General features: G+C 30.7%; 1 protein-coding gene across 2 annotated transcripts; it reads left to right on the forward strand.

The window, feature by feature from the left end:
* Positions 1-1,193: 1,193 nt before the first annotated feature.
* LOC113853573 (protein JASON-like) lies at positions 1,194-6,285 on the forward strand. 2 transcript variants are annotated; one of them, XM_027484012.1, is made up of 8 exons: positions 1,194-1,362; positions 1,619-1,750; positions 1,910-1,958; positions 2,074-2,153; positions 3,960-4,108; positions 4,436-5,216; positions 5,304-5,386; positions 5,956-6,285. In XM_027484012.1, the coding sequence occupies exons 2-8, from the start codon at positions 1,670-1,672 to the stop codon at positions 6,062-6,064; spliced, it is 1,332 nt and encodes a 443-aa protein (XP_027339813.1). In that variant the 5' UTR covers positions 1,194-1,362; positions 1,619-1,669; the 3' UTR covers positions 6,065-6,285. The 2 variants fall into 2 exon arrangements, with proteins under 2 accessions (XP_027339813.1, XP_027339814.1); XM_027484013.1 differs by having other exon boundaries at positions 1,298-1,750; positions 5,956-6,246.
* The last annotated feature ends 8,344 nt before the right edge of the window (positions 6,286-14,629 follow it).

Below are 14,629 nucleotides of genomic sequence, written 5' to 3' on the forward strand. Positions count from 1 at the left end.
AATTAGATGTGTTAATTAATAATTTTTTGTACTATTATTTTATGATAAATTTTGTATTAATAAAATATTTATCATTTATTTATAATTATTATTTTTACTTATTTAATAAATTATATATTTATTTATTATAAATAAAATTAAAGATAATAACATTAATGATTACGATAATAAACTATTATTATAATAAAACTTTTAAATTCGATAAAATATAATAATAATTATAGTAACGATACAAATACTACCTGTTGCCCAAATAAAATTAAAAATAAATGAGAATATTTTGTAAATTTATAATCAATTCATATGTAAAAAAATTATTTTGTTTATGAAGATAAAAAATTAACTATTATTTTAAAATAATATTTTTAAAAATAATTTATCCTTAATATATGTATTTTCCTTTTTTAAGAGAAATTTCTTTTAACTCTTATATCATCTTTCCAAAAATACTAAAATAGGCACCATCTAAAAGTAATAACCAACAATTTAATTTTAATTAATAACTATAACGATAATTTATCCTTTAAAATATACTTTTTGTTTCTACTCACTCTATTTTTTTATCATTTAAAATTACAGTATAGAACTAAGATATACAATTACTGCTTTTTAGTATTTCTTTTTTAAATATCAACTACTTTTAACATATCCTTTATCTTTCATATTAACTACGCGTTAATTAATTACGAAAGAGAAAATAAAATGGAATAATTTATTAATTTAATAAAATAATAATTAAAATAAATAAAAAATAATTAACGAAATGGAAAATAATAAAAGAAGTACTAGTTCTGATCTTTTTATAAAAAATTTGTGAGAAGTTTCTTTTGATCTTTCTTACAAGGTTCCATGTAAATCTTTTATAAAATGTCCTTAATTAAATATGATAAATTAATTTCTTAAGCTCTCTCTCATAAAAATAAGAAAAATAGCTAATCACAATTAGTTTTCTCATTTTCATTAATTAACTAAATAAAAATATAAATTATTAATTTAATACAAATTTTTATTAAAATTATTTATTTTTTAATACTGAGTTAACTAATTTTTACAAACTCTTATAAATCAGCTAAAGAAGTATTGTAGAGCACATGATGAGAGAAGAATTGAGCTAAAAATTTCAATTTCCATTATTATAGACTTCCATTCAAAAAACATTCTTATTTAAGACACGAGAAGAACGAAAAACATTCATACTCACTCACTCTAATTTCACACCTTACACCCCCACGCACGCACACGCGCCGCCTCAAACCCACCGTCCCAAGCGGCAGGATCGCCACGTGTCCCAAACAGAAGCGAGTTTCAAGTCCACCAAACGCGTAGCGAGTGGGAAAAGGAACCAAAGCAGGGCACAGTAGCGTGCGTGCATTCCCTCCCTCGCTCGCTCCCTTCGTTAGTTCAAATTTCAAAATCGATTCCGCACTCGCACCTCACTCCTCACTTCACACTCACACACACACACACACACTCTCTCTCTCTCTCTCTCTCATTCTTCGTTCAAATCCAAATCCCAAAAAATAAAAGAAAAGTATAATTAAAATAAAATAATAATACAAAAAACGTAACGTTACCTTACCTGGCTTGGGTCCTCGTCAATGATACGCTCTGGTTATAGTGCCTAGGTTCGACATTGTGGTTCGTGTTCCGATCCTTCTCCCGAACCACCATGGGTTGCTTCTTCGCTTGCTTCAGAGCTCGCGACTCCACCACCGCTACAGTACCTTCTTCTTGTCCCAACAATCCCAAAGTAACTAACAATCAATCGTAACTTCATTTTTTTTATTTTTTTATTTTCGGAATGGAGAAGTAAAGTTCAGACGGTCATTGAATTGAGCTGATTTTGTAAGAGTTTTATGTGATTATAATTTTTGTGATGTGAGGGTTTTGATTTTGCTGTGTAAACCAGGATGTTGAGGTCTCTCGAAATCGTTTATCAACTTTGTTTCTATCTGAAGGTAAATTTCATTTCATTTAATTTAGTTTTGTTCTTATTTTTTTAATTTCATGTTACTGTTGTGGTTTTCTCGATTTTCGGTGTTTAATAATTCTGTGGTTTAAATTTTTGAGAAGAGAGAGAAGAAGCTGTGCGTGAGGATGGTAAGAATTTTGAAGTGGGATCTCAGAAAGATGACAAGGGTTTTAAAGATGAGGTGTGTTTTTTTGTTGCTAAGTGTTGATGTAGCCGTAATTGTTTTTTGGATGTGTGATTGTGATTATTCTTTCATGTTTTGCTGTTTGGAGTTTGGATTTTTCTGTTTTTTGTTTGCTGGGTGTTGTGGCATTTTGTTCCTGTTATTACACGTCGTGAGGGAAAAGGAAGATGTTTGATTTTTTATTTTTTATTTTTCAGTTGAGAACTCTGCTAACTACTTGTTTAGTTTAGAGTTTGCTAAATTGATTTTGAGTTGATAAATGTGTTTGTTCCTAAATTTGTCTGAATCACATATTTGCTTTGGAGCGTTTGCTTTTCACTTTCAAACATGGTTTGTAAGTGGGAGAATTGATTTTGTAACTTTATAACAAATGCATGCTTTAAGAGTTCAGGACGCTAGGTAGGTTTGGTTTTTATGGAACTGTAGGCAATATTATAGATGAGTTGAAATGGAAGCAAAATGAGTGGAGCAACCAAGAGTAATTTGCTACGTATTCATAATATACCATGGAATTATAAGCACACATTCTCAAAAATAATTGAGAATGGCCAGAATTTGGAGGACTCGGTTGGTTTTTTTCAATTCTGTCCAATTGTTAAGAGATAGAGAGGAACTTAAGCACGAGGAATCTAACTTCTTGTCATTTTACATTGTTTTTCAATTTTTTAAAGAGGCTGTAATATTGATGATGTTATTCTCAATGCCACTGCATTGAACTAGATGGAATCTATAGTTTCTGGTTTGAAGTAAAATGAGGTTTTAAAATTTGGGCCAGTTATGTTTACGGTAGGCAGTAGTAGCTCTAACTTGTGGAATGGCATGAAGTGCTATGACTTAGTCCATTTGGTGACCACAGTTAGTGTGCCACTCACCACGACACTGGCATTGTGTATTTCTACCTCCAGATTCTAACTGAAGATGACTTGTAGATATACTGACCTTACTTAACAGCAGCATGTGTAGAAATAGTGGCCACAAGATGACAAAATAATGATTACATTCTCAGTACTTTTATAAATAAAGTAGCACTTTTGAAGTTTTGAACCTTTGATCAATTCTAATTGACAATTTGTATCAACTGATATTTGGATCAAATCAAGTGTTTATAACACTGGATGAAAGGAACTACATTTTGGTCACACACCCTGAACCTTGCTGTTTTTTCAATGTTGTTATTGTTTTGTTTGTGATTTTTCTGCATTGGAGGATTTTTTTTTATAACAACAGCAGAGCCTTTAGTATGTGAGGTGAGCTACGTGGATCACACGATGCCACTGGGCTCAGTTCTTATTTTGGTAAAACAAATGAATTTATTCTATGACAAATTATTGGTGGATATTGTTGGGTTTAAGTCTGCTGACACATTCTCTGGAGCATGCCCTTGATTACATTTGTGCTGAAGGTAACAATTTTCTGGTGAAGATGATGATGGATCCTATTATCATTATGCGAGTTCCATGATCTATTCCTGATATGCATTTATGAACCGTGTATAATTTTTCTAGTATATGCAGCTTCAGGCACATGAATCTTTGTAATATCAATCTGAGATAACTGATGCCTTGCTGGGGCAAGAAAAAGTGTCTTGATAGAGTTTTTCTGTAAAGTTGTTTTTGAATTTGTAAAAAATAATTTTTGTTTATCACAAGTTAACTTTGTTTTCATTGTACAGGATTTTTCAACAACACTAGTCATTATTTTATCATTTTGTCAAGTTGTTGATTCTTACTTCATATGAGTGCACATTTATATATGCTTTGTAAATTGAATTGTTTTGTAAGGTTAGATAAACTTGTTTTGCAGGCAAAGGTTCTCAAACCTTTGAGTACCGTGTCAAAGACCCCTGCCGAGAAAGTTCAGCTCAATTGTGAACCTTTCAATCCCCCAACTCCCATAAAACATTGCGAAGAATGGGGGAAAAGAACTGATTCTTTAGAGCACACTCCAAGCAGGTTATTCATGTCATTGTGTTGAATCTTTTTCATGCTGATATTGAATAATAATGAATGTCTGCAAGTAACATTTTAGTCAATTTCATAGAAGGTGGATATTTGGTTAGAACAATGGGAAGGCCACCTAGTTAACAGTTGCTGCTCATTACTATTAAAGAATGATGAAAGTGATTCACATTTTCTCCCTTTTAGATTTTTATTTTCTTTACACAGGAATGTTGTATGAGATTTTGACTGAATGCACACATGTATTTCGGTCATACATGGTCCATTTCTGAAAATTATGTAGTACCTTGTCTGCATAAGTTAATTTCTTTTCATTTGCAGCTGTATCTCCAATGCAAATAGCACTCAATGTGATTCTCTTGATTCTACGGAAGGGATTAGGACTGGGAATCTTCATGCTTTGGATAGGAATGACAAGAATACAGCTTCTGTTTCACCTTGGCCATCAACCACATACACTAAGAGGAGGAACAAGTCTGTACGTTTTGAATGTGACACTGATTTATCATCCTGTGACTCGTCTGATTATGGTGGATGGAATATGAAGAAAACAGAGTCACCAAATAATGAGAATGCATATAAACCATCACCTTATCCTACCCCAATGAAGCTATCTGATGAGATGCAGACTCCTGGAACTGTTTACCCTGCAACAAGAGAAGACTTACTAAATGGTAAGCCTCGAGTTAAGTCTCAATTTGTGTATCCAATTTATAGCCCTGGTGATGCTGTCTCTCAGAACAAGATACTGGAGGAAGAGGATCATATCTCTGAACAAGATTCAAGGAAGCTGAGTGAATCAGTGGAGCGGTCTCAAGTTACAACTTCTACACCTGAAAAAGCGTTAAAGAAAATGTCTTATGATAGTGAATCTAAGGTGGAAGAAAGCTTATCTTCTTGGTTAAAGCCTGCTGCTGTCATTCTGGAGGAAAGAAACAAGAGATTGGAGATTGCTTATAATCAGATCCGCAAAACTCCTGCTGAGAGGCCTATCATTGGGATGGTTGCAGCACATTGGAATGAGGATGAGGATTCTCAAGTTCCTCCTCCTAAGTGGTGGGATGGCAATGGCATACCAAATTCAACCAATAAGTATAAAGAAGTATGACTTGTAATAATTATTTGCAACTTGAAAGTGTTTTGAATCTATATATTGCATTTACATCTCATTCTTGTTCATCGTTTTCAGGATCAAAAAGTGAACTGGCATGCAACGCCATTTGAAGAGAGGTTGGAGAAGGCATTATCTGAGGAAACCTTCATCACTCAAAGGTAAGCCTATTTAGTAGGCATTGCTTTTGCTTGAACTTATATCTTCACTTGTAAAATAAAAGGGGATAAAGAAAAAGTTGGTGTGTCATGCATATTTTTTTCTCAAATATTTTACTTTGAATGATATGTCCTTTTTGTGTGTCTTTGTGATACTGAGTTTAGAATAAACGTACTGGATAAGCAATTTATCGTTTTTACGGCTGTCAACCCATTTATTTTCTTTTTTTAAGTTTAAATATTATTTTGGTTCCAACATTTTTGTAAAGTTTTGATTGTAGTCCCTCCAATTTTTATTTTTTTTCAGTTTTTGCCCCAAATTTTTCAAAATTCAGCATTTTTGGTCTTTAATAATAACATGATCAGCTAAGGGGTTGCCATGTATCATATTTTTGAGAGGTCATGTCATCATTAAGTGCTAAAAGTGATGAATTAAAAAAAATAAAAATAAAAAATATTTTTGAAAGACTGAAATAAAAAATCACATAAAAGTATAGCATTAGAATTATATTTAATTCAAGCCTTCTTTTATTTAATTGTAATGTCCTTCCAATTTGTAATTCGATTTACAGGAAGGATGCATGTGGACAACCAATTCCTTTTGATGAGAATGAAGAAAGTGATACTGCACTATCTCAGCTGCAATCTTCAAATCATCCACAGTCTGTGGTCTCATTCTGATATCTATTGTTAATCTATGCTCTTTGTCTGGTATAAGATATTTTGGCATTTGTGGAAACCAAGTCTGAATCCACCTCGTTCAACATACTGATTGGCTGGAACCAGCACTTGATTATTCAAAAATTTTGTGGTAATGTAGAGCTAGCAAGCCGTGTGCCACACGCTTGCGTTGTATGTAAGTAATGAGAATTGTTGCGTTAAATAATGGGTATTTGGAGTTTAGTAATGGTTGAGATTTACGTAAACTAAGGCTCAGTTTGCTAAAATAGCCTGAAAGTTTATATATATTAGTTGATAAACTAGCTGAAGATTTATATAGTTTAAAATTTTATATAACTAGATGATTGAATTAGAGCTGTTAGCACCATACTTTTTAATACATTTTTAATTATTAACTAAAATTTATTGAAAATTATTAAAATAAGAGAGTAAATTATTAAATTAGGAGTGAGAAAAAAAATGAGAACATGATTATTATAATTTTTTATAAATTTTAGTCAATAACTACAATTATCTTAGAGAGTATATTATTAAATTTTGTATTAGTTATATAGTTGGTTGAAATGTGTCAAATAATTGAAAAGAATGTGTTAAAAATTATTTTATTAGTGTAGATTATTTAAAAAATTAAAAATAAAGATAACAAAATTATTAAAAGAAATTTTAACAAGTTAAAAGTTATGAAAATTAGATTTTCATATGTTAACTTTTAAAAGTTGTAAGTTTTTTAAAGTTATACCTTTTTTGGGGGGTTCTAATATCTTCTCTTCTTTTGTAGAAAGTAAAGAAATTTTTTTTTTGCAAAAGCTATCATGTATTATGCACCATTGATTTTAATCGAATAGTTAAAAATGAATTACAGGATACCGATTATTCAAGTTAGATTTTTGAAATGATACATTGGTAATTTTATGGTTTTATTCTTTCTTCGTGTTTTGTACGACTTTTTCTTATTGGTCATGTTGTTATTTTAATTTTTCACATTGCAACATAATTATGAAACTGGGTCGCATTATGTCTCATTTGATTTTCCGGCAAATGTGGAACTATATCAGAATTATCTCTTGAGGCATACATTTAACAGTGATATGTTTGATTTTAGTTGCACTTTTATCTTTCATCTGTGAAAGATATATATAATATTTGATGGTGTTTGTGGTGAAACGCAGACACATTTTCTGCTATATCAACCTTTAAGATACAGATTGTAGATGGAATGATGGAAGTGATAAAATAATTCAATTTGGAATTGTAGGCAATATTACAAAAAGTTAAACGTGAACATTAGTTTGTGCAATAACCCACATATAGAAGAACCCATATTTATTAGTGTGATATGAAGAATCTGTTTACCATTTTTGTTGTGAAAATGAAAGGGTAGAATATATACGTGAAAGAAATAGGAGCGGGATTTACATCGGTTGTTATAAAACCAATATCATTAGGTGACGATCGTAATCAATTTGCATCGGTTTGTGGCAATTACTTTATAGATTATGTTCATGGACTGTATTTGCATCGGTTATATGAGAGAACACATGTAGATCAGTTTTGTGGCAAGTTCGATGTCATCAAGCAACCACTTGTGTTGGCTTGATGTGGCCACTTTTTACATCTGTTATATGATAGAACTCATATAAATATAATTTGTGAAGGAATATTGTATCGGTCATCCAATTCAACCGATGTAGAAATGACAACCCTTTTTGAAATTTGAAATAATGGCGTCAACCTACAATGTCATCCGTAGGTGTAATACATCTATTTAGTTGACGAATGTCATTATCTGAGTATCATATATTACATTTAATTATTTTGTATTATAGAATCGATTTGATATGTGTATTAATGTTGTATTAAATTAAAAGAATATCAGGTATAATTTATTATCCTCAATTTGTATTTGATATAACAAAAATAAAAATATAGTCCATTATACTATTATTTATATATTATTGATTTAAAAATTTCAATTTGTATAATTAATATAAAAATATATCTTTATATATTTGATTTAAAATATATAAATTATGTGCATATTTTACATTCATATTGTATTAAAATAAAATTGAAATCTTTTTACTTTGCATTTATAATTCAGTAGACAAAGTAATTATAGTTATTAAATATTAGACAATATTTTATGTTAACTTAGTTGTAAATTTAGTGTTAAGTAAAATAAATTTAATTTAAATCTAAAATTAAAATAGTAGAAAAAATAATTTACTTTTGATACATTCTAATAAAATAAATTTATAATGTGAAGTAAATTATTTGATTGCATCACTATTGTAATAAATTTGTGTGTTGTCATAAAGATTATAGTATTATTAATTAATTTGTTGATAGTTTATAGAAGCCTTTAAGAAATTTGTTTTTAATTTAGTATTAGTAAACAAAATGTATGATTAAAGTTGAATATAAAGTCTATAAAAAAAAATAACAATATTTTTTAACATGATAAAAAAATGTTTTATGTTAAAGTATTTGAAATTTTTAAAAGTAGAAATAAACAAAACTTAATATTTGATGGTGTACAGCGGTTTGTGATACAATGCAGACACATTTTGTGTTGTATCAACCATTTTGCTGCAAATTGCATAGATGAAATGATGAAACTTATTTACTAATTAAATAACGTAATATTTGTACTTGTAGGCAATATTAGAGTAAGTTAAATTTTATATCGGTTTGTACCATAACCCAGTTATAAAATAAGCAATGTCTAAATATTTTCCTTAAGAAGGAAATGTTGAGCATTTGTGTTGTGAAAATGAATAATATAGAATATATACATGAAACCCTGACGTGAAATGACATGTTGTTATGAACGGAAGCATGAGCTTAATGGGCCTTTGGGCCTTTAAGCATCAATATATACCCATAATATAAAAAATAAATTTTGAAAGGTGAAGGACAATGGGCCTAAGCAAAAGGAAGTTATGAACAAAGTGACATGTCATGTCGGTCACCAGGTCACGAAGTCGATTATGAGTGATGAAAGGAGTAGTGTGTTTGGGTCCTCATCGGACACAACTGCACACCCAAATACACACGTCTGTTTATGATGATTGACACCAGAAAAAATAACAACAGGACATTTGTATTTATTCATCTCATAAGTAGCATCAAAGGCAACAACATCTCCAAAGATGTCATAATCAATTTGACTCACACCATCACACTAGAATATATGCAACAACCTCCCATTACAATCAACCTTGTGACCCCTACAGCTTCAGATCCTTTAAGCGCAACCTTATTAAGAATTTTTCTGCCTCCTTAACATCCCCATCCTGTCCTTTTCTATTTCTCTCAATCTGATTATACATATCTTTTTTTGCAAAAGCCAACCATGTCATAACTTCCTCTTTGGCTAACAAATGAGTCATATATTTTGCAAGTTGGAATACCACTTTTTATCATTCGACGCATTTGTTCAACATCACCATCATCCATTTTGCGATGTGACCTTAACATTCCAAAATAATTCTCATCAACTAAATTATGATTATGATCATCAAAGAATCGACAAACTACCCAGCACCCTCTATATACATCTAAACGTATCTTCATCTTTGCCTCACAGCCAAATCTAGTAATTGCTCTGTGCTCCCGAAGTCGATTGGGGTTACATTTGTAAATATCTTGTCGAAAACCTTGGCTTGAACAAACAAATTGCTGCCGAACAAACAAATTGCTGCCACACAACATCTCTATTCTTATTTTTACCCCATTTATTTTTCCTCACACTAAACCCATTAATTTTGCCATATTCATTATAAAATTTATAACCTTCCTCAACACTCAAAAATTTCTTTCTCTTAATCTCAGTGCTACATAAATCACTCAAATTGACGTATCCATCCTTCTGCATATCGACTTCATCTGAACTTCCCATTTCCTCATCCACATTGCATTCCTCAACAACCTGTAACATATATAAATAATACACAAGTTACTTCAATTATAACAACTATGGTTATTCACTCAAATACACATAACCTACACAAACCTCGTCGTTTCCTTCATCATTTCGAGGGAAATCCATGTTAAACTGATTTATATAATGGGTATTTTTTGCCTTCTACACTCCTTCCGTCGTCCTATTCTCCTTTATCTTTGCATTGCAAATTCGTTTTGCCCTTCTTCTCTAACTAAGTATTCCACCTCTTTATATGAAAAACCCTACCACTCTGCCACCCCTCTGACCAAGGCTTTGTTTAGGCTAATACAATTTCATCCTATGATTTAACACTGGAATTCACCATTTTGCCCAGTAGCTCTACCAAGGCTTTCGCTTTTCTGTTGATCACTAACGTAAAAACTTATAAATATGGACAGTCCAACTGCCACACATTTGCATCGGTTGTGTGATAAAACCAATGTCAATAGGTGAGTACCTATTACATTACCACATGGACCTGATTTTGAATCGGTTGTCTGGCATAACAGATGTCATTACCCAACCACCTTCTACGTTGTCTACATTTCCATCGGTTATGTAGTCAAAATGACGTCATTATGTGACCACCTTTTATATATTGGGCATGCCCTCTTTTTGCATCGGTTGTGTGCTACAACTGATGTCATTTCACAAGTACCTTTTACATATTGCGCATGCACTCTATTTGCATCGGTTCTGTGTTAAAACTGATGTCATTTCACCACAACCTTTTCAAATTGCGCATCTACTGTATTTAGATTAATTGAGTTCTAAGGTCATGTCTCCCTTTGACAATTACTTTGTTACTGTGTCATGTTAACCATATCTACATCGGCTGTATGGGACGTATGATGTTAATTAAATTTTATGTACATAACTTGTCACATTTACGTTAATAACCTTCTTCATCCTGCTCACTATTCATTTCTATCCGCATTTGTTTACCTTTTCAATATTTAATTTTAGCCATCCAATTTTAAACTGCAACGATTAACGGCTCACTTTTAATTATTAATCACTTATGCAAAAGCTATATTTTTCAAAAAAATACACTTTTTACATTATAAGGGAGGATATTAAAACCTGTCCTTTTTTTTTTTCATTTAGCAAAATTAGTTTACTAAAATTAAGCTTTCAATTCTTAAATAAATTATAAACTTATATTATCAATGGAAATTAAAACTTAAATTTTGGATGAGAACTTGTGGATGTTGAATGTTTATATTTTATTTATGATAGTTTGATTATGTTAGACTCACAGTAAATGTTAAACATTTAAATAGACTTCACTTCTCAAATAGTTTTTATATAAAAAGTTTACAAACGTTTAATTTAACTTATTATATTCCTTTTTTCCTGAATTAAAGAATATTTTTTTTTAGAAAAAAATTTAATTCTCAACCAATCATTAATCCTCTAATTTTATTCTTAAAAAAGATAAGAACAAAATTTAAAATTTAAATTAATAAAAAATAAAAATTTATTTTAAAGGATTTTTTATGTTTTTAATTAAAATAAGATCTTTATTTATTTTTTGTTTTCTTCTTTATTTTTTAATCCAAATAAAGGATAAATAATAAGTAAGTTTATTTTATAAAAATGATTAATAATATATATATAATAAGATGGGAATCCATAAACGTGGGTAAAGGAAGGGGAAGGAACAAGGGTAGCGAAAAAAGTGGCGGCGAGAGGGAGAGAAGAGAGTGCTGGAAGTGGCGAAGGAAGGAACAAGCATGTGAAGAGTAAAACGCAACCTGAAATAAACAAAGGGGTTTTCATTCCTTGATGTTCATTCGTAGTTTTCAATCTGAATCATGTTTCTCACCTCTCGCTGCTCGCGTTCTCTCTCACTCTCTCTCTGAATGCCATCAAGTCGCATAAACCCTTGGCCTTGTGATGATCATCTGAAGGTTCTTCAACGTTTCAGTTTTTATTCATAAAATTTTTAAGCTTTGGTGATTTTGCTTGTGTTTTTTTGTTGAATCCCTCGAAGCTCTCGATTTGGTTCGTTTGGAAATTTCTTATGATTTATTTTGCTTTTTTTTTTCCTTGCAAAATAATGGATTTTGTTAGATTTTTATTTTAATTTTTTTAAATATGGCTTTGAAAGTTTGTTTATTGAGGATGTTTTTAGGGAAGATGTTTTTCATTACATGAGAAGAAAGATGATAAATTTGGACAGTATGATTAAAAGATTTTTAAAGTCACAATTATTTAATTTAATGTGATTTCTAAAAATTATGACATGTTTTTTATATTTTAATCTTGAAAATTTTAATGGTGGGGACTTGTTCTTCTATTCTTAGATAAAATTTTGATGTTTCCTGCTTTTGCGTTCCTTATATTTTTTGGTATATAGTCAAATTTTAATGTATGAAAAATATCGTGTCGATTATATTAGTTAAGGAATGATTGAAATTATGCTTAAGGTGTCTAATTTTGCATTTTTTGGTCAAAATTTGTCCTCCTATCATTCATATCAAAGTCTAATTTGACTTATCACATACATATTTAGAGACTCATTTGTTGTTGAATGCATATTTAGGGACCTTGTATGTAATTTTCATCATTTAGGGATTAATATGGTTAATGTTGTATATATTTCATAGGGGAATTTAACTATTAACTCACTAAATATGACTATATTTCTCCTTTCTTTCACACACACATTGGTTATGTAGAAGGAAAGGGAAAAAAAATTAAAAATTTAAATTGAAGGGAAAATGGAACGAAGGAAAGTTTTAATTTTTGTTTCTAGCAGTCAACTTCTCATTTCTCTTATCTTTTCATTTTTCCTTCAACCAAATAGTAAAAGATACATCGTTATGGTGTTTTCCTTCCTTTCTATTTCTCTCCCCTCTAACCAAACAGAGCAAAATTTTCACTATTCCTTGGACCACAAGACTAATATTTAGTTAACTATGAGATAATGAGTGGTGACTGATGGTTGCTTGTATTTTTTTGTTATCTATTTGGCTTTTCTAGTGTGAATGGATGCACAGCTGTGATTGTGAAATTGGTATTGATATGTATACAGCCAGGAGGGGTAGTATAGGATTAGTGACAACAATTATGGTAAGATTGAAACAGACAGTGGACAACATGTGATTTCAGTGTGGTTGATTTTGTTTGATGTCTGTAGATCCACTAATTGGTTGTGTTCTGTCAAAGTGAAAATTAAAATTTGTAGATTTTGACTGGAAGTAAAATGGTCTACTGTGGAGGGAAATATAGTGTGGGAGCACATTTTTGTAATGTGGTCTTCCTTGTGCTGTGTTTGTGTTGGATGTGTAGGGGAACGGCAGGAAAAGAAGCCCAAACTTTTGTTTAGGTGTGTTAAGAATGGGCTAAGGTTTTTCTTACCAACTTTGAGTCATTTAATGATATTGGTCGATGATAATCAATTATTACCAACTGGTTCTATTAGCTTTATGCTTTCAACTTATTCTGTCGAACCAAAGAAGATAATGAGGCATTATGCAGAAAAAATACGAGCCTCAAAGGGGTGAGTTGCAAGGGAAACCGATAGAAGAGTGGTGTTGTGGAACATTGGCTAGAAGTTGGAGTAAACTTTGATCCACCAGAGTCTGGAAACTAGGCACTCAATTTTGTTTTCTGCAACATCAAGTATCATTTGGAATCTTAAGGTAATTTAAGAGTGTGAAAGAAAAGTTGGGAAATGTTAGTAAGGGTGTCTCTGATTGAGCACACTTCAATTAAATTTAATGGTTCGAAATTAAGTCTATTATATTAAAAAAATTCAACTTTAAAATCTTACGAATCTCAAATTGTGTTTTGTTGAACAGGTTATGTGAAAACACGTTCTGCATTCATATATTCCTTCAAAGCTGGCTAGTTCCTCCTTTTAAATACTGAGAGGGATGCTGTATTATGGATTTTCAGTATTATATGTGCCTTGTGGCACATTGAAACATATGGCCATTGCACATATTTGCCGTGTTTCTCACAATTTCTCTATTTATATCACTAAAATTTGATACTGCAATTATGTGTATCTTAAACTTATTTTTTATTCTCTTTATATAAAATACAGATAAATACCAAAAAGACCAAAAGTTATCCTAGTTGAAGATGTAATAAAAAACAATACATATCTTTGTTCCTTACCTTAAAGAAAAGCACAATGCACATTTGTATGGGCACGAGTAGTCGAGTCAAAACAAGAATGTAGGTCAGCATATAATAATAATTCTGCTTCTTTTCTTCAATGATTTGATGTTTTCGTTGTTTCTTGTATAAATATTTAAAAACAAGAATAAAATAAAAATAAAGGTGAGATTTTTATAATTAAATGTAAAAATAAAAATTGAAAACAAAATGTTATTTGAAATTTCTACTGCTGGTCCATGTATTGGCATTAGCTTAATTTTCTCCTCTTATAATTTCCGCCACATTAAAAAAAATCTCATGCAAAATCCAAACTAAAAAGAAGTAAAAGTATAAGCTGGTATTTATCTTCATTTCTCAACACAAGTGGCACTTGAAGTTAGTTGAAAACTGTGAATTTGTAACTATAAATTTATAATTATATAAATAGTATGGAACTAGTTGATTTCTGTTGAACGACTTAAAAAGATATATAATATTATATTGAT

The sequence above is a fragment of the Abrus precatorius genome, unplaced genomic scaffold (assembly GCF_003935025.1).
Source record: "Abrus precatorius isolate BTA unplaced genomic scaffold, Abrus_2018 Scaffold11, whole genome shotgun sequence".
Classification (NCBI taxonomy): Eukaryota; Viridiplantae; Streptophyta; class Magnoliopsida; order Fabales; family Fabaceae; genus Abrus; species Abrus precatorius.